This window comes from Ziziphus jujuba, chromosome 6 (assembly GCF_031755915.1).
Source record: "Ziziphus jujuba cultivar Dongzao chromosome 6, ASM3175591v1".
Taxonomy (NCBI): Eukaryota; Viridiplantae; Streptophyta; class Magnoliopsida; order Rosales; family Rhamnaceae; genus Ziziphus; species Ziziphus jujuba.
In genome coordinates this window covers 13,557,915-13,578,264 of record NC_083384.1, presented here as the reverse complement: position 1 = coordinate 13,578,264, position 20,350 = coordinate 13,557,915, and the positions used below count along the sequence as shown (strand labels likewise).

Genomic DNA, 20,350 nt, shown 5'->3' with positions numbered 1-20,350 from the left:
ATGAAAATGAAGATGAGAATCCATTTAATTTTAACCACAAAAAAAAAAAAAAAAAAAAAAAAAACTTGCGTAACATGCCATAGGGCGTACTATTTGATAGGAAAATTTCCATGGTAGCTCTCCACGTATAGATAATATATTATATATGCCACATACCCTATGTCAGAGGGAACTCTTTCCACCATGGGTGGCCAAAAATCATCTAAATTAATGAATTTGATTTCTCTGAACCCTAGTTGCAGATTGATAATTCCTAATTGAATTTTGTCCACTCTCTGCATATGACTTGACAATCTGATTGTCATTTGAGAGACAACCAGCTCTTCTTCACCAAGAAACTAGAATTACCATAATGTTGAAAATGATGGTTTTTTTATTTTTTTTATTTTTTTTATATATAGTGTTAAATTCTACCTTACCAGATTCATCAAAAACCACACAAATAGCTAAAGCATACTAGGCATGAATGATGAGTTCAAAATCAGAGCTACAACATATTCTTCCGGAGCTTGCTTTTTCAATCCATAAGTCTTTACACTTTGTTTTCTTGGTCAACAGGCAGTGAAATGCTACACCTAGAGGGATAGAAGAGCTAGCTTCAGTACCGTTTGTTACGATAGTTTGGGAGGATGCATGTACATGTGTCCATGACATGCTTTATTGTTTTGTAATTCTTGAAGAAATACAAAAGAAAAGCCAAAAGGTATGAGCTCTAAATAATCACATGATTTACGTGCTATTAACCATATCATTAAGAATTTTATGTTACATTTACAAGTATTTCTATTTAGTTTCTAAATTTTATGATTTTATTATTGTTTCTAAGCCATGCATATAACTTTTTTTTTCTAATATTAATTTTCTTGTTAATAAATACTAGACAGTTTCCTTAAACAATAATATTCAAATTCCCCAATCTCAAAAAAAAAAAAATGAAAATTCAAAATGTTAATTGCTGTTTTAATTTCATGTTTTCCTTTTCTTTTTTAATTTTAATTTTGTTTTTCCCTATGTTCAGTTTGTTAATGTGTGTAGTTTGTTTACATGGTATTTGTTAATGTTTTTTCTTACTAATTGTGTGTAGTTTATATATTTTAATTATTTGTTAGAATAGTTTCTATTCATTAAAATTTGTTAGACATATCAAATAACTACAAATGTAAATAAAAAGGAAAAAAATAAAAACCAACATAATTTCAAAATGCGTTTTATTTGTTTTTTTTTTTTTTTCTCTCTTCTTTAGATTTATAATTATTTAAAATGTCTAATAAACTTTAATTATCACTAACTAATACTAACAAATAATTAAAGCAAGCAAACTACACATAATTTATGAACATCTTAACAAATGGCGCATCAAATGTTAATTTCATTTTAAAATAAATAAATTTCCCCCTATTACTTGCTTAATCCCAAACATACGAATATTAGTGATCGTCACCTAACCATGGGAATGATTGCCGACCCATATATGTGGTATTGATAGCATCTTTGAAATGAGAAAGTAAGTAAGCTATTTGTGTGGCAAGAGAGAGGGGGGGGGGGGGGGGGGGGGGGGGGGGGGGGGGTTGTTGGGTGGGGCGCATATTCTGTGTACATGTGCTATTGGCATATATTTTTGTGCCAGCTTAATAAATTGGCATATTGCATAGAAAGTTTTAAAACCATGTTGCTTCAATCGAACATTCTCTCATTGGCTGTTTTAAAATAATTGGTCCACCATCCCTCATGCTCCTCAACACCAAATACCCTAATAATAATTACCTTCTCTACCTCTACAACATACAAATATCTTAGTTACAAGATTCTTGAAATTAATGTCTTAATTTGGATACAAACAACAATTTCTGTCATATACTCCAACATAAAGAGAACAATTTAAAACTTTTTTCCAGCAATTGAGAATTTTTAACGTCCCAAAAATGACACAGTTTGGTGGTAAAAGTGCAACCAATCCTTGTTATAATCAACCCTTTAAGGTTTTATTATATGCATGTATTTTAATTTTAATTTTACTACATGTCCCTTTGTGTGTTTTGGGGTAAATTTACACTAACAATGATGATTGTTATGCCACAACCCAGCCAAACTTTGCTCCATTGGCTATATTTGAATTCTCAAATCAAACTACATATTAATCATCATCTTTTACTTAAACATATTTATGTATGAATTATATATAGATTTAACATTGTATTGACCTAAAAATGGCCATTTATGTCAATCAATATGATAAAGTAAAATAAAATGTATTCGGCCAACTTTACAAAGATCCAACTGGTTTAGGAGGATATTCACCAGAAAAAAAAAAACTTGTTTAGGAGTATTGAACTGGCATATAACTTTTGAATACAGTTCTTCAATTATAGAATACTACTTGTAATCACTCATCAACTAGCGGAGAGATCTTTTATCCTCCATGAGAAGAACAATATGTTTTTTACCTCTTTATTTGCCAACCCTTTTCATACTAGTTTATGCTAAGCTTCGATGCCCTCAAAGCCTTAATTTCTCGATATATATATTAAAATAAAATAAAAAAGCCCCAGAAGCCAATCCTGATACATTTTACTCTATAGGTAATCAATAAAAAGAAAAGTCAGTTTCTTCAACAATGAGGTACCAAAATTACCATGCATGGTTGTGGCGCAAACGCCTAGGCTCCGCACTGCGGACGAGTTTGGCTTGCATCATAGTAGGCTGCACCACACTCTATGGTCCGGTACCTCTCCGGCGGTTATTAACCTACCCGGCTTTCTCTTACGTGACCACCATATTGGTTGTTTCGGAAGCAACACTTGGTGACACCTTGAGAAGCTCTTGGCATGTTCTCTATGCCACGGTTCAGGTTGTGATCCCTTCTATGCTTAGTCTCTGGCTGATTGGACCGGCAAGGTTTAAGAACGAATTGGTGGCAGCAGTGGCAGTGGCAATCAATGCGTTTTTGGTAGCGTTGCCGGAATCAACACACTTGATGTCAAAGCGGATTGCTTTTGGTCAGATCGTGATTGTTTATGTAGGCACTGTGGTTCATGGTTCGCAAACTGGTGTTTTCATGCACCCAATTCATGTAGCATCAAGCACTGCTGTTGGAGCTTTGGCTTCTGTTTTGGCTATGTTATTTCCATATCCTCGGCTAGCTTACTGTGAGGTAATTAATTTTGACTTGCTAATTTTGGTGTTTTAGAAATATTGCAATTCTTTATTAAAGCAAATTGGAATGTACAAAATTAAGCTTGTAAGAATGAATCCATGGCACATATCTTAAAATCTTAAGCTTGTAAGAATGAATCCATGGTCAATATTAAATCTCAGGCACATATCTTAAAATCTTAATAGACCTTAATTCATAAGACTTAAATGATAAAGTTAGATATAATTTTTTATTTTTTATTTTTAAATCTGAATACGAAAAAAAATATATATATAACAATGTATTTTATTGAAATACATAAATTACCCTTGATGAATAAATTATTTTTGATGCCTTGGCAGTGCATTTGGAATAATAAGTTTACAAATTTCTTAAGCAAGCCTGCCGCTTGCCACGGCAGAGAAACCATGGCATGCATCTTTTGGTCCAAACCTAGAATTGACATGACAAGAAAAGCAAGAAAAGGAGAAAGGACTAGATGGCAAGGATAAATAAAACATAAGATTCAAAAACATGCTTAGATATTTGCTCATTAAATTTGAGTTAAATATTTTATTAGCATTTCCAATTAAGATAACGGTAGTGCTACAGGCACAAAATTATTAACTAAAAACATTTTCCAAATAAGGAAAGATAGTTAGCCATATTAAATCAACTTAACTTTATATAAGATATTTAGAGGGGGGGGAAGCCTCAATCTATTGTCAAATTCATAAAGAACCAAAAGTTCTTTCTTTAACAATTTTTTTTTTTCCCAGCCAAATGTACCTAAAGGTGAAAGTATATTCCTCTTTTATTGATAATAAAGCAATTACAGAAAATAATAATAATAGATAACTTGAAATAGATTGAGAAATTAAGACATCACAACTAATAATAATAATAATAATGTTGTTGTCGCCACTAATACAAGTGGTATCTTATTTGGATTTCCCAGATTAAGGCACTCATAAAATAATCACGGTATAGATTTGTAAGATTTTAGATGCCAAAGAAGGGAGTAAGAGCATTTAAAAAAACCCAAGAAGGAATAATCATAATCACAGTTGCTTCAATGCAAAGCTGGAAAAACCAAGTCCATGGGGTCTGAAACATTGAATGGCTTGTATATGCAAATCATCAAGATAGTCTTTTTCCTTCTATTGCATCTATTTAGCAGAATAACGATAGCATGTCATGTGTACAGATTAAGCCAACTTCCTAACTCTTTTTCCCATAATACCCTCTGTCTATTAGTAATGCTCTTGCATTTTCAACAAGGTGTCCGTGACTTGTAGAGAATAGAACCTTAAAAGGGGCTAGGGAGAGAATAATAAGGGAGAAAAATAGTACGGAAAAGAAAGAAAAGGAACCCCACATTTGTTTCAAGGTAAAAATAAATTTTATAAGCCGTACACTAATTCTTGTCTCTAGTTCATATATCATCTTCGTTATAATTTTCGCATTTTTGTCTACTACTTTCCTATTGGCAAACATATCATAAAGAAGTGATAATAGTAATAAGTATGGGAAAAAAAAAATATATATATATATATATATAAGGTGAGACTACGGTGCGGACCGTCCGTATGATGACTACACCAAAGCTGACATTTAAAAAAAAAAAAATATCGGTTTTATTGTTACATACACAAAGCAAAGCCGATGTTTAAAAGCATCGACTTTGGTATAGATCTGCATGTGGATGGACCGTATCATAAAATTATCCTATATATATATATATATATTGATCTGATATGACTAATCTAGTTGCTGTTTACATTCACAGCTTAGGAAAACATGTCGGTTGTATGCCGAAAATGCATCCGAGAGGATGACACTTATGGTGGAGGCCATATCTGCCCAAGACCAGACAGCTGCAAGGGAATTAATTTGTCAAGAAAAGGCTCTCTCCAAATCTGGAGCTAGACTCCTTCAAGATATCAAAAATAATCTGGTAAGCTTGATATTCAAAAATTTATTGCATTGACTAATGTTCGTAGTACAGTTGAGACTTGAGATTTTTGTTTATTTCAGCCTAATAAAAAAAACATTAATTTCCTTCTAACCAGGGAGGCATGAAGTGGGAAAGACCACAGTTGAAATTTCTAAAAGCTAATGACATAGACTTGGTAAAGAAATTGCAAGAAATGGAATTACCTTTAAGGGGGATGGAGATATCCTTATCTTTTTGCCCTTCAATTCCTGTTCAAATGATGGATGATGGACTAAAGCATGTGTTACATGTTTCCAAAGTACAAGCTGGCTTAAAATTAGAGCAAGCCAAGTGCTCAGCACCTTTTGATGGAACTACAGCTCCAGAGGGCAAGGGAGAAACTTTAGACAGACCTATTTGGACAACTAAAACGACCTCCACAACCCAAGAGGATTTGTCAGCTATGTTCCTCTTATACTGTATGGCACTTCTCACAGATGGACCACCAGTTTCCCAAGATCTTCCAAACAATCTAAACGAGGACAGTGAAGAATCAAAGGAAATACTATACAACTTCCGAAAGGCCTGGAGCAATCTCAATATAAGAGCAAGAAGCCAGAAATTCAGTTTTGCACTCAAGTGCTCACTGTCATTAGGTCTTGCTGTATTCTTTGGATTGCTTTACCAAAAAGAAAATGGATATTGGTCAGGACTCACGATTGCAATCAGTTTTGTAACAGGAAGGCAAGCCACATTTAATGTTGCAAATGCTAGGGCACAAGGAACGGTGATGGGATCAATCTATGGAATTCTATGTTTATTTGTATTCCAAAGATTTTTGGAGCTAAGACTCTTAGCCCTACTTCCTTGGATCATTATCTCCAGTTTCCTAATTCATAGCAGAATTTATGGCCAAGCTGGTGGGTTTTCAGCAGCTATAGGGGCACTATTGATTGTGGGTAGAAAAGATTATGGCGCTCCAAGTGAGTTTGCAATTGCTAGAATTATAGAGGCTTCAATTGGATTACTCTGTTTCATTTTAGTAGAGATACTCTTGAATCCTGTGAGAGCAGCAACTCTTGCAAAAACTGAACTTTCACAGAGCATAGGAGCACTTGGAGATTGCATCAGAAATATAACTCTTTGCAGCCAGCAGAAAAACATGCCAGCCTCTAAGCCATTGAGTGATAAGCAGCACCAGCTTACACATCATGTCAATGAACTAGAAAAGTTCATTCAAGAAGCACAACTGGAGCCTAATTTTTGGTTCTTGCCCTTCCATGGTGCTTGTTACACTAAGCTCTTGGAATCTTTATCAGCAATGGTGAATCTTCTACTTTTCATTTCCTATCAAATAGAATTCCTCACAGAAGCATCACAGAATTTTGAAGGTCCTTTAAGGGAGCTACTACAGCACATGAATGATGATCTAGAGCGTTTCACTAAGAAAGTTGGCTCTTCCTTGAAATCCCTTCAAGAGGCTACTTCAGCATCCTTTCAAGTATTCGAGGAAGCCTCACAAAGGGATAATACATCTCATGACATTGAGCTTGGAAAGTCATCAAATAGAAATGCATTTAAGCGTTTGACTACAGAAAATAGAGAAGTACAGAACATTTTAAGTTCTTTTCTTCAACACTTGGACGAATTTGATAAGATATGCATAGAAGAAGGTAAAGAGCCTAAGAGCCAAATGGTTCTCTGTTCGACAGGCCTGGGGTTCTGCATCCAAAATGTAGCAAGGGAAACTATGGAGATCGAAAATCAAGTGAAAGAACTGGTTCAATGGGAGAATCCGTCAAGTCAGAGAAATTTATACAAAATTCTCTGTAAAATAATTTGGATGCATACCTAATATCAATATCCAATGCCCCCTATATTAAATAGGCGTGTTTGGGTAATACATCAACTTTCATAAATCATGTCCTATTTGAACTGACTAATTCAACCAATAGATCATATATTCTATGTGTGCTTTCGCAATGCCTAATGTAAATTTGATAGATCCAAGGAAAAAAGTGCAAATATCTAACCATATTGCGAGTGACTAAAACAGTTATTCTTTCCTCAATACTATCTATAAACAGAGTTTGCAACATTGGAAGAACACCAGACAATTACATGATGAAATCCTTAAATGAGTCATGAATCTCAAACTCCAGGAAAAGTTTTCTCATATGGTTTACACCTATTCAAAATCGCACTGCATCACCAGCAGTAAGTACCAATTTCCACTACACAATCAGAATTCCTCCAAGAAAAAATGCTACTTCAACAGCATTAAAAAGTCAAGCAGCATATGCATGTTAGGGAGGGGGAATATTAAAAAACAAAACAAAACAAAACAAAAAAAAATGAAAAATTCAGATCTTAATTGCCTTCATACTTTGGGTCAGCCATCACATAATGATATGCTACTACCAGAACAAAAATGAAGATGCCCAGAAAATGGGCAAAGAAACCCAGGTCTTGATCTTCGAACATCTGTAAAATCACATGCAGGATAGCAAATTAGTAGCAGTCTTCAATGCATCACCAAATACTTTTACATACTGTAAGTAAAACAATATTAATAACATTGAAACAAACCGTTCCAACATAAAGAAACGTATAAACTGCAAAGAAGTACAAAAATGACTTTTGAGCATATATTAACACAAACAGTAAAGACTACCCAATAAATTAAAAACCAAGCAAATGTACATGGATCAAGGGCATCCTCATACATACTAGTATCGCCAGTATTACAACAGTACATATATCACAGCATTAGTTATACTAACTTTCTATATGGCAGCAACTCCAAAGGCCATATGCATTTTTCCAGAAAACAAATGAGATTTCCTTCCTCCCTTCTACTGGGATTCCAAGCTCTAAAAGTAAAATATTGTTTCCCACCGTTTTCTTCTCAATATTGAGTCTAGCAACCATTCCTTGATTTACATATCCCACAAGAGCCGTCTAAATAATTTTCCATCCTGAGCAAATGGGCATATCACCAAAAGCCTAGAAATGGATTCTTTCCACCAAATTAATAATCTCCCAGTTTGAAATTTCACCAAAACTAAATAATTACTGTAAAACAACAATAACAACAACCTATGCAAACCCTTCACACCGTTCAATACAAAACAAAACTACATGCACAACCAGATTATTCAATTATCATAAACCGAAAATCAACCCCATGACAAAAAATTTCTAAAACTCTTTTAACATTTCACTGAGAAAAAAAAAAAAAAGTAAGAAACCAGAGAATTACTCAATAAAATAAATAAATAAATATTATAAGGAATATAATTAAGAGAATGACAAATGAAGAACCTTAAAAGTTTCAGCAATCACACTGAACAAAATTTTGGTAAGGTGCACTCGTTTCTAGTGGAGGCTATGATACGAGTTGCACTGCTCGCTTATTATAATTTAAAAATGTCATTGTTGGACTAAAACTAAGGTCGTCAGAGACAGGCTGCCCAAAAGGGGTTTCAATTTGGGTTCCATATTCAAACTTCTTATGGCCCATGTCCAACAATGAAGTATGAGCCAAGACCAAATTAACTTCCAACCCACTTGAACCTTTGTCCTCAATCTGTTATCACCTGAGTGTTGAAATCTTATACAAATAAAATAAAGATTTGCATTTTGCTTTGCCTGCCCTTAAAGTCAATGTTTGGGAGAACTTTTAATTCTGCTTTTTACTTTTAGAGCTTCAGTTTTCCTTCCAAAGAAGCTACATTACACTTCAAGAAGAGCTGTGGCAAAAACTCTTTCAAGAAATCTGTATAAACACTTTTTAGAAGCTGCTTCTAAAACTTGAAAAGAAATTTTTCAGAAACTGAAGCCAAGAAGGGATTAGAGTGGAGAAGAAAGTTGTCATTTCTTTGGAAACGAAAGGGTGTGTGTAGATGCAGAAGCTAACCATTTTGTTGTCCTTTTGGATTTGGGTGAAGTGAAGGTTGTCAGTATGTGTAGTTTTCAATTAACGTTGGCACTCGGATTTAGGCACACATTTCTTAACGTACCATTACCCACACTTTATTACTTACCACTTTCAAACGTTAAAAAAAAAAAAAAAAAATTTAAAAAATCATTCACTTATCATATTTACGAGTTTAGAAATTATAGTTTGAGTTTTGACAAACTCTGCCATTACTTTGAAGTTTCATATAGCAATCACATGTGGCGCATTACTTGCATCTGATGCCTATAATACCATCGAAAAGCATCTTTCTTATTCACTCAAAAAAGCTTTCAACTGTTTTTTTTCTTTTTTTTCTTTTTTTTTTTTTTTGGGTAATAACTACTTTCAACTTTTCTTCATCTGCCGTTTGTACACTCATTTTCATTTAATTATTTTTTTTCATTTGTAATCTTCTTCGGTACTTGTCCTTTTCGTATATTATAATTAGATATATTGGACCACATTGATGAAAAAGACTAGAATCCTTTTTTCTTTTCTTTGTTTGAACAAAAAATTTCGATTCTTTGGGTATATATAGCTTTTTAAAAAGATTGAGAATAAGGCGATGAACTTTACCATATAAAAATACCACTAAAGGACAACTACTAAAATTCTTAGCTATGTTATTAATAAACAGTCAAGAAATGAAAAAAAAAAAATCAATGCTTTAGTTCTTGTTTATATCCATATAATTTCGTTTTTTATTCGAAGGAATTGATACAAGGGAAGGTAACAAAATAAAGAACAAATGGATGCAAATTTTTGCAAAAACATGCATGGCCGTTACTTTCCAGCTAAAATTATGAATATGTCCATCTCTCAGTACAATTTACGACCTTATATATTTAATGACCTATCCTTACATATTTAATAACATATTGTCCTTCAACAAGTTGGACTTTAATTACAAGAACGAACCTTACAAGTTTTTACTGTAACATCCTCGCAACTTCTTCGTTAGGACAAAATCATACACACACTATAACATCCTCCCAACCACCGAGGATGGTAATTTAGCAAAAGGAAGTCGTTTAGGTTTCGCACTTGCGAGTCTGGAAGTTAAGGTTCGAGTCTTGGCATACCTCGTTATTATCTTGGATGATCCCATGTCGCGTGGTGCATAACTACGGCCTGATGCCTATGATATTATCGGGAAGTCTTTTTTTTTTTAGTCAAAAAAAAAAAAAAACTATAACATCCTTGCAACTTCTTTGTTAGGACAAAATCACACACACACACAAATATGTGGTTTGTGATTATTAGATGATAATTTAAATTATTATTATTAAATGATTTATTTTTAATTTTATTATTAAAAATAATAAAATTAAATATTTTAATTATAATTTATCATATAAGATGGTGGTTACTTATGATAACAAATAGTAAAACTATATATGTATATATATATATATATATTGTCAATCACAAATCAAGTTCTAATATTAGAATTTTTTTTAAAATTTTTTAATTCATATTAACGGTTAAAATTTAAAATTATTGAAATCTGATAAAGTTTATTTTATGTAAATAAAGATGTAGTTATTTAATATGTTACTAAATCTATATTAAACTAGCTTTTAAATTTTAAATTTTAGTTATTAATATAATCCAAAAGTTAATAAAAAAAACTTAATTACTAAAATATATTGTTTTAATGTGAGCATTTTATATATATATATATATATATATATATGTATGTATTATGCATTCTTGGGAGCTAAGCACGAGTAAAATCAAACATGTCATGATGCATTGAAAAGAAGTGTAGCAGGAACGTATTTGGAATGCAATTTTATCAATGAGAGACCAACAAGGTAATCATACGGAGGTCGAGAAGGAATTGTAACCACCGGCACAAGGGGAAAGCGAATTTCAATGTAGGTGGGACTTTACTAGTTGTAATCAAGGAAGAAAAAGTCATCGAGAACTTTGAAATTTCGGTGACAATATCGGTTTTTGGTGACCGACGACACCGACAAAGGGGGGGAAGAAATATCTATACGTGGTGCCGGAGAAATATCGTCGTTGCCATAAAATATAGCCGATATCGTCAGAAATCGATAGAAATCTCAAATTTCCGATGGATAATGGTGGAAATCTGGTGGAAATGTCAGTTGTCGGTCGGAAAATTTTAGAAATCTCGGTTGTCTCGCTTTCTCATCTCTCTCGGTGGAAGAGAGAAGGGGACCTGATTACTTGGTTAGAGAAGAGAGAAAAAAAAAAAAAAAAAAAGAAAGAAAGAAAGAGAAGGAGAAGTCCGTTGGAGCAGTGGTCAGAGAGAGAGAGCTTCTGTTCTTCATGGATTCTTCTTTTGGCTTTAGTTTGGCTTTCTTTATATCTGCCAAAATGAAACAAGAAAACATACTCTTCTTTTTTTGTCTTTCTCTTTTTTCCTTGTTCTTCCCGGACCTCAAAACCAACTTAAACTTGGTTTAATTCACTTTCATTGTGCTAAAAAGCTTCCATGCTTCTTTTACTATTCTGAATTGTTCATGATTGGTGATGAATGATTCGTGATTGGTGCAAAAAAAGCTTCCATAATAATTTCCACATTGGAATATATATTTTCTTCATAAATTTAAATTTAATTTGTTTATGATTTATCAAAACTAATTTTACACTTAATTTAAATAAAAAACAATAATATCTAATAAATCATATGTGAAAAAGTAAAAATTAAATAAATAAATAAATTTAGAGATAAAGTTTTTAAAAATATGGGAATGCAGTAAATTGTATTTAAGAATTTAATGTATTTTGATATTATTTGTTAAAATTTTTATATTTTAATGTTAATAGATACTATATTTTTTTAATCTATAATAAATTTTAATATTTATAAACTATTTTATTATCATTATATTTTAATTAATATTTTTTAAAATTATTTTACTATATTAATTATTTTATATATAAAAATTTGTATTCTAAATTAAATATTTACAGTTTCTATAATTTTATCGATATTTCTATCGATATCGACATTTCCATCGATATTTCTATAAAATCATATTTTTGATATTTATATCGATATCGATATTTTTATCACTGGTTTAATTACTCTAATCATGAAAATAATAATAATAATAATTTCAAAGAATGCAATATATATATATATATATATATAGCCACTGGCTTAGCGGAGGGGCAATTATGGATTTGATGATTTTTTTAATTCGTGTGATACATATATTGACTGTTTAAACTTTTAATTTTTATATTTATTGTAGATTAGGTAAATTTTTAATTTGACCAAATAGATTGATAAAAGTTTTTATTTACATGACTATTTTATTTTCATTGATTAACACTTTAATCTTATTTCTCACAAACTTTGCTATAAATTTTTTGATGAAATTATTACCAATTTATTCGGCCATATTGAAGATTGAAATAATATATGACAAATTATAATATGGAGAATATGAATCGCTATTTTTATAATTTAAAAATTTAAATTGCAAAACTTTATAAATTGAGAATACTAAATATAATTAATTTAAAAATTATATATTTTAAATATTAAATTTTTCTATTTGTAACCATTAATTGATAATTATTAATGGAATCATTACAATATGACAATTAATAATTGGTTGCATTTGATTATGTATTGATTTTTTATTATAAACATTTTTTTTTGTTTTTTGATAAATCTATCTATAAATTTTAATTTGAAAAAGCAAACTTTGTTGAACAGCTATTTAAAATGCCTAACGTTATGAGTCCCACTTATGAAATTACTTGACAAATGGCATTTTTTTCTATTTTTTTTTTTTTAAATAGCTTCCAAAGAAAACGCTGTACTTTGCTTTCTTCCAAAATTAAAACAAGCTGATCTTTTATGACGGCCATTAAAGATTGTTAAATGAATATATGGTATATTAAACTATTAGAGAAAACTTGAAAAGAGGCAAAGTAACTAACCTAGCTACCATTACAAGAGGACTAGTCTAGTCTGCCATTAGTAAATTACCTGTTTGATTATAACTTGAAGGGCTTAATCCATCTGAACGAGACCAAGGGAAATTCCCCTCATACTTACATGTATCATGTCCATTAATTATCCATAACCATCAGCTTTTGGGAACATTATTTAGTAGAGATTCCCATTTTCTGATGGTGAATAATAAAACTATATACATTATTGTCGTGGATATAATTTCTATATATGAATGTTTCTTTGGGGACAATTCAACTGCAAAATTTTTTGATTATATATTGAGAAAGCTTAAGTTCATATCCTTCACCTTCACCTTTAATATTAAAAAAAAAAAAAATGAAAGAAAAGAAATGTGGTAGTGATGGACCTAGCAAGTTTTTTAAGAGGGGACACCGTTATATGATAATGTTTGATTTTTTTTTTTTTTTCTCTTTTTAAAATCTTCACTAAACTAGGTAGGATTAAATATTCTTTTTCATTTTTATTCAAAATTTTTGAGAAAAAAATATAATTTCAATTATTTTGACAAATTTGATTTGCCTTCCACTCTAAATTTATTACAAATTTATAAAACAAAACAAACATTTATAATCTTTGAAGAAGAATTAAAGTAAATTAAATATTTTTATTAGAAGAATACTAATTGGAAGAAATATGTAATTAAATTCATAAATTTGGCAAAAACAAAATGTTAGTAGATAAATAAGTATTGTAATAATAATCTTTTTGCTTTAATTACATATCTTTTGTTGTTTAATAATTATAATGAATATATTTCATATATAGGTAAAGTAATGGTTATTTTGCTAAAAAGATTATATGTATATATATATATATATATATATTTATTATATATAGGTTAATAAGTATAATATAGGTTAGAAAAAATACTAAAATAGGAAAAAAAAAAAAAGACAAATAAGTTATGGGATGTTTGGTAAAAGGGAAAGTAGTTGAAGGAACTGATTTTTGGGAATCAATTTTCTGGGATTCAGTTTTCCTGAGAATGATTTTCCTGGTATTTACCTTTTTCCTTTAACATTGTTTGGATAATACGAGGAAAACAAGAAGGAAAATAATGTAAATTATTAAAATACCCTCAAAGTTATATATGTATAAATCATATTATTCTTTTTTATTGTCATTGTATTTTAAAGTATATAATTTCTTTCAACTAAAATATATAAATAATATTTTTTATAATTAATCTTAATTACAACCCATAATATGACACCTCATAAATTATATTTCAAAATAAAAAATAATAACAAATACCCTAATATCAAAAAATAATAAATAAAAAAATATATTGCTGTAAATTATATAATGGCAACAATATGAATAATTAAAATGAAGTAAAAATCATGAAATAATATGTATCAATGATTGAATCATTAAAGCATATATGAGTTTGACCCAAAAAAAAAAAAAAGACACATATATGAGTCAACTTAATAAATCCTATAAATTAAAATTGCCTAAGTTATTGAATTTTAAAAAAAAAAAAAAAACATAAGACATTAATAGTCTATGGAGTTGCCAATATTTGGGCAATCATATTGAGACGCAACTCTTCTGGACAAGTTAAGAACATGTTGACATAAGATGGATCCTTCATAATAACTCATGATGCATCCAATTTCTGTTGAAGAGTTAATTCTTCCATATTATGTACAATTGTAGCCACCTTTGCTAAAGGATCTGAAACTTGGTTGAGAGACACAGTAACAGCTTTCATATAATCTTTTGAAATTTCAACAAGAAAAGAAATTGAAGAGGCCATTTCACTTACACTTCAAGATATCTCTTGAGAAGATTTTTTCCTTTTGTGTGATCTTTGAATATTTGTGGATGTTGAAGGATTTTGAGTAGGCATAGTTGGATTTAAAGAATCTTGTTGTGCATTAAAATTATATTGCATATCTTTAAATATAAGATTTTCCATTGTATCTTCTAGACCATCATTAACCTCCATTGCCGATGTAGTTTCAATTTGTTCCTCTGCATCTGCTAATGAATAAGATTCTGCTCCTGTTGCTCGGTCTTTTGCATATATATCAGCTAATGAATCATAGTCTACAAAAGGTTTCATAAACAAACATTTCACTGCCGGACGAGACTACAATGCATAAATAAAAAGAAAATAAAAATTAATATATAAAATTTTGAACTATTAAATAAATAAAAATAATAATGAAATTAACTTTTACTATTTGCCATTGATCAAATACAGCTTTCTCACAAACTACCCATTTGTTTGTGTCACACCAAGTAAATCCACTACCTTGTGTTAACATCTCATGAATAGCCATACATTGTGTCTTGAGAGTTTTGACACATGATTTAATATGTGGGTCTCCCTTAATTTGACAATCTGGCAATTTTGTGTTCAACATTTTTTCAAGCTCAATAAGATAACCATTCTTATATCCAGTGTCAGCTTTCCATTTCCCATTTAAACTTAACTGAACCAAGCATTCCACAAGTGTAGCATCTTGATGAGCATTCCAAGTGAAATTGGTCTTGGCCATTTTAGATCACATACATGAACTGGGAGTTGAATCATTTGCATCCATCCTAAACAAATACAAATATGATAAAAAAAATATTTAAATATAGAATCAATAAAATAATATCATTTAAAATACTATATGTTGCTAATAAACAATACATAGCAAATTCTTCAAACATAAAGCAAATAGCAAATTCTTCAAACATAAAGGAAATATATGCTAGTGAGTCATGCCCCGCCACTTATTCCACATTTGTGTTGCTAAATTTGTCCTAAATGTTTGACTTGAATCTGATGCATCTATAAATTCGATAGCCTCACCTTGTACTTGAACCCATTCTCTTTCTAAATCATCTAATTGAGACTCATAAGGATCAATTGACATCTCTTGCCTAATAAAATTATGTAAAAGAGCACAAGCCATAATTATCCTATTTTGAGTCTTCACAGGATAAAAACTTGGGCTTCTAAGAATTCCCCAATGCATCTTTAATAACCCAAAACATTTTTCAATAACATTTCGTTCCAATCATTTAGATGGTATCTTTGTCCTCTATATGGGGCAAAAAATCCTTCACTATTTGGATATCCAGCATCAACAAGATAATAATAACCTATAAAGAAATATATAAATTCTATTAGCAAAACAAAATATATATATATATATATATATATATTCGAAGTACTATTAAATATTTTACTAAAGAAACATACCATGTGGGACTCTTAACCCATTTCTTCTAGTAATTTCATCTCTAAGTATCTTAGAATCTACAGCGGAACCTACAGCGGAACCTTCCCAGCCTGGTTGTATATATATGAATTGCATGTCGTGAGAGCACACTCCAAGGACATTTGTAGCAATTAGTACGGTACCTAGCTTTGTCGACATCAGGCACATGTAATTTGATATATGTTCCATCTAGGGCCCCTAAGCAGTTCTACAAGTAAAAAAACAAAATAGTTTAAATATTTTTTTCTTCATATTTTAATAAATAATAATAATAATAAAAAGTTAATGAATCTATACCTTGAACCACTTCCATTTGTTGTCAGTTGAGTTTTCAGTCACTGCTTCAAGTTTTTTGAGCAATTGTTTGTGTAGTCGTATGACGCCATCTAATATACTATTAAAGTGTCTACTAATTGTCTCACCTGAACGCATAAATCTATTTTTTATTCCCCTATTTTTGGCATGATTAGCAAGTATATATAAAAACATTGCAACCATCTCATCTACACTTACATTTTTAGTGTCACAAACCTTTCCAATTGTCCTAAGCATATAACATAATTTTTGGAAAGTACGTCTATCCATGCAAAGTTGCTCATTACATGCCAAATCATCCTCGTACACCATTTTATACAAATTGTTAATACGAGAAGGAGGATACCATAATGAGGATGATTTCCTAAAATGCTTAATATTATAGGTTTCAAATAGTACAATCATAATATTATAAAGTATTATAATAAGATTAAATAAAAATCTAAGACCCTCTACTATTAAAATTATTTTTTTTCTCTTCGATACCATCAATCTTGTCATGTTTAAAATGTACTGTTATAACACAAAAAATATGTTTAATTACACATATAATTCTAGCAAAGATAAGAAAATAAAAATAAAACAAATAAAAAAAAAACACAAAAGAAGAAACATAAGAACCAGACGTAAAAGAAACCAGATTGACATACACGCCATTCAATAAACAATAAACAACTATTCTTTATTTTTTATTATTATTATTATTATTTTTTTTTTTGAGAGTGAAAAGGAAAAGGGATGGAGGAGATCACGTTGGAGACTTCTTATGCTCCATTTAATGATGGATAAAAAAATCTTTTATTCTTTTTTTTCATTTTGTGGAGAGAGTGGGGAAAAAGAAAGGGTGGAAGAGTGGGGACAAGGAGGGACTCTGTTCACGTTAAATATCAATTTAACTGCGGATACGTCTTCTTTCTATCATGAACACATAAAAATTCCTTTTTTTTTTTTTTTTTAGAGCGTAGGGCAAAAGGAAGGGGGCGGAAGAGTGGGGGAAAAAGGAGGGGGTGCTGTTCATGTTCTTCTACCATGGACATATTAACATTACCATCATTATATAAAAAATATTAAAATATAAAAAATAATTAATTTACCTCAAAGTGATGTTGAGTATACTGGTGATATTGAGACTTTTGCAGCGATGAAGATGAAAAAAAAAAAAAAAACGGTAGGTTTTTTGTTTTTTTTTTTTTAAATAAAGAACGACAGGATTTAAGAAAAGAAAATAAAAAGTAATTAAATAAATTTATGCATTAAAATTAAAGGATAAAATTATATTTAAAAAAATACGTAAAATTAAATTCTCAATGAATTTCAGAATGACACCTCTTTGTAAGAATCCACTTTCCACCTCAGTTTCCCATATTGTGAGATTTAGTTTCTCCTGGGGCCTACAAATTTCTCCTTTGAAAAACTATTCAAACAAGAGAAAATTTTACTTTCTTAGATAATTTTAAAATTCTACTAACTTTACCATTATCCAAATACCCCATTAGTATATGGAAGAGTTAGTGGAAAGGGCGCAATTGGGATTTGAAGCTTGAATTAGTAAACAACAAAATAAAATAAATAAAAGTTGAAAATTTTTTAGGGGAGCCGGTCCGTCTGTATGTGGATGATCATATATATATATATATATATTTTTTGATAAATGTATGTGGATGATCATTTAGATACCCATAATTCATGATAGTGAATTATCTTTAAATCAGCTAAGAAATAATTAATAGTCAGTTAGGTGGACCCTTAACTGGATTATTACATCAATATAACTTAATTAAAGACACATCACATAAAAAGAAATATAAAGTATGCAAGTCTTTTTCCTTTGTTGTTTACTTTCTATTGTCTAGATCGTGACTTAATTTATAGATATTAATTTAAAGTACTAGACATTGGCAGTTTATAGAACCAATTATTGAAATAAAAGGGATATAGGTTCACTACTAAAAGGAGATTTTTTTTTCCTTTTGTGAAAGAACTATTTTACAAACCTACATATCATAGGTAGGCCATCGACTTGCGTGTGGAATACCCGTCCTTATTCTGAAGTCGTGTTTGGATAATGAAGTTATGTTTAGATAATATTAAAATTATTGAAAATCTTATCATGTTAAGGGAAATGATAATTTTTTTTATTTTGATATTTATTTTGAAATAAAAAAGCGTAAGCCTAGTTAATTAAATTTTCAGCTGCGTGAGAAAATTGTTCCATGTAAAATCTAGAAAATAGTTTTAGAATTTTTTTTAAAACTATAAAATTATTATTAATTTATTATATAATATTAAATTTAATTATTTATCATTTTAAATTTTTTTATTTTTTTATCAATCATATTAAAAGAAAAAACTAATTCATAATAAACTAATTTTTGAAAAATTAAATCATGCTAATTAGCTTCCTTCGAAATTTAAAATTTTTCAAAGAGGGCAAAAATATATAATTTCTCTTAGTCTATATTATATTTGTCTATATTATATTTATGTTTTTTAGGAGGTTAAATGTACATGTCTTAGGAAATATATATAAACCATTAAATGTACCTGAATCATAAAGGACTATCATGACAACCTGTCAAACAGCATTACATTTATAATAATGAACCTCATTCTATACAAAAACCTTTTTATTTTTATTATCTATTTTCAGTATTTAATATTATATAAATCACATACTAAATACTAAATAAGACATGACAGCAAAATTTGTCATTATACTTATTACTCCGTTGGCATCAGATTATTTATCAAATTTATTAAAAAAAATGATATGTGTTCAGATATTATTGATTAATATATTCATATAAATTAAATACGAATAAGTAAATTTTTAAATTGATAAAATGCTTATATAAATAAATGAATAAAAAAATAAACTAATAAAGTATTGCTATATCATGTGCCATTTTATTTGTTAAATAAATTTTGTGAATACTTTAATAATTTTAACATTATAATTTACATTTAAGAAATAAAACTTCTACCACCGAAATGGTTAGTTTATATTACAACCGTAAACCAAAGTAAGCATTCCGAAACCCATTTCCATATTTCTAATATTTTAATTGTTCCCCTCTTTCTATATAAAAAAACTATCCAAAAAAAATTATATATATATATATATATATTTGTTTATTTCGCTTCCAATAAAATAAGAAATAAGAAAACAAAGTCTGAGAGGTATCCAAGATGTAGGACAAAGCAATTTATTTTATAATTCACCAAAAATAAATAAATAGATAAAAGGACAGAGCTATTTTATACATTGATTGGTTCAAAATTACAATAACTTTTTTAGTCTAAAAAGGAGTTATCTACTATCTTAAAGTTTGTGTAAAAGAAATTATCAATGGACTAACCTCATTGTTTCCAAACTAACAAATTTGATCAAACTAAAACTGAACTTTATAGATGCCTGCCATATAATATAAAACGTGCCTCATGGCCATTTCAGCTGGGGCTTATCACCCAATTTTTAGACCAATCCCATTAGGATATGTCTTGTGACTCTTATCAATTGGATTAGGCTTTTGCAAAGGTTCTTCATTGGAATGTGCCTGATAATTGAAAATAATAATAATAATAATAATAAAAAGGTTAGAAAAACTAAAAACAGTAATAAAAGGACGTAGCTAACGGCGTGGTCAAGAAAGGGGAAAAGGATGATACATATGGGAAGAAGTTAGATTAAAAAAACCTCAGAAAAGAGAGTTGCTTTATTGGCGAGTCTATCTGATTTCTGTCATGTCCATAATTGCTTTTGGACCAACAAATAGCGTCAATGCCTTGAAGCCAACACGGCACAATTGACTAT

The 20,350-nt window shown here is 29.9% G+C and overlaps 2 protein-coding genes across 3 annotated transcripts; one reads left to right on the top strand and one right to left on the bottom strand.

Annotated features, from left to right (window-relative positions):
• The first annotated feature begins 265 nt into the window (after positions 1 to 265).
• On the top strand, positions 266 to 6,939 carry LOC107430559 (uncharacterized). The gene is made up of 4 exons (XM_016041406.4): positions 266 to 703; positions 2,580 to 3,151; positions 4,923 to 5,090; positions 5,206 to 6,939. The coding sequence occupies exons 2-4, from the start codon at positions 2,615 to 2,617 to the stop codon at positions 6,922 to 6,924; spliced, it is 2,424 nt and encodes an 807-aa protein (XP_015896892.3). The 5' UTR covers positions 266 to 703; positions 2,580 to 2,614; the 3' UTR covers positions 6,925 to 6,939.
• A 485-nt stretch (positions 6,940 to 7,424) lies between these two features.
• LOC107430560 (dolichyl-diphosphooligosaccharide--protein glycosyltransferase subunit 4A-like) lies at positions 7,425 to 8,943 on the bottom strand. 2 transcript variants are annotated; one of them, XM_060818072.1, is made up of 2 exons: positions 7,853 to 8,323; positions 7,425 to 7,553 (listed from the first exon to the last, which is right to left on the bottom strand). In XM_060818072.1, exon 2 carries the CDS (start codon positions 7,551 to 7,553, stop codon positions 7,440 to 7,442), a length of 114 nt encoding a protein of 37 aa, XP_060674055.1. In that variant the 5' UTR covers positions 7,853 to 8,323; the 3' UTR covers positions 7,425 to 7,439. The 2 variants fall into 2 exon arrangements, 1 of the variants encoding a protein (XP_060674055.1); XR_009639278.1 differs by lacking the exon at positions 7,853 to 8,323 and adding an exon at positions 8,394 to 8,943 and having other exon boundaries at positions 7,432 to 7,553.
• Positions 8,944 to 20,350: the final 11,407 nt, after the last annotated feature.

What these genes read in the sequence shown, in the direction of transcription:
- LOC107430559 (XM_016041406.4), top strand. Translation starts at nt 2,615, where the DNA reads ATGAGGTACCAAAATTACCATGCATGGTTGTGGCGCAAACGCCTAGGC. An exon ending in CTCGGCTAGCTTACTGTGAG is followed by an intron (nt 3,152 to 4,922) that starts GTAATTAATTTT and finishes TTACATTCACAG; the next exon opens with CTTAGGAAAACATGTCGGTT. An exon ending in AAGATATCAAAAATAATCTG is followed by an intron (nt 5,091 to 5,205) that starts GTAAGCTTGATA and finishes CCTTCTAACCAG; the next exon opens with GGAGGCATGAAGTGGGAAAG.
- LOC107430560 (XM_060818072.1), bottom strand. Translation starts at nt 7,553, where the DNA reads ATGTTCGAAGATCAAGACCTGGGTTTCTTTGCCCATTTTCTGGGCATC.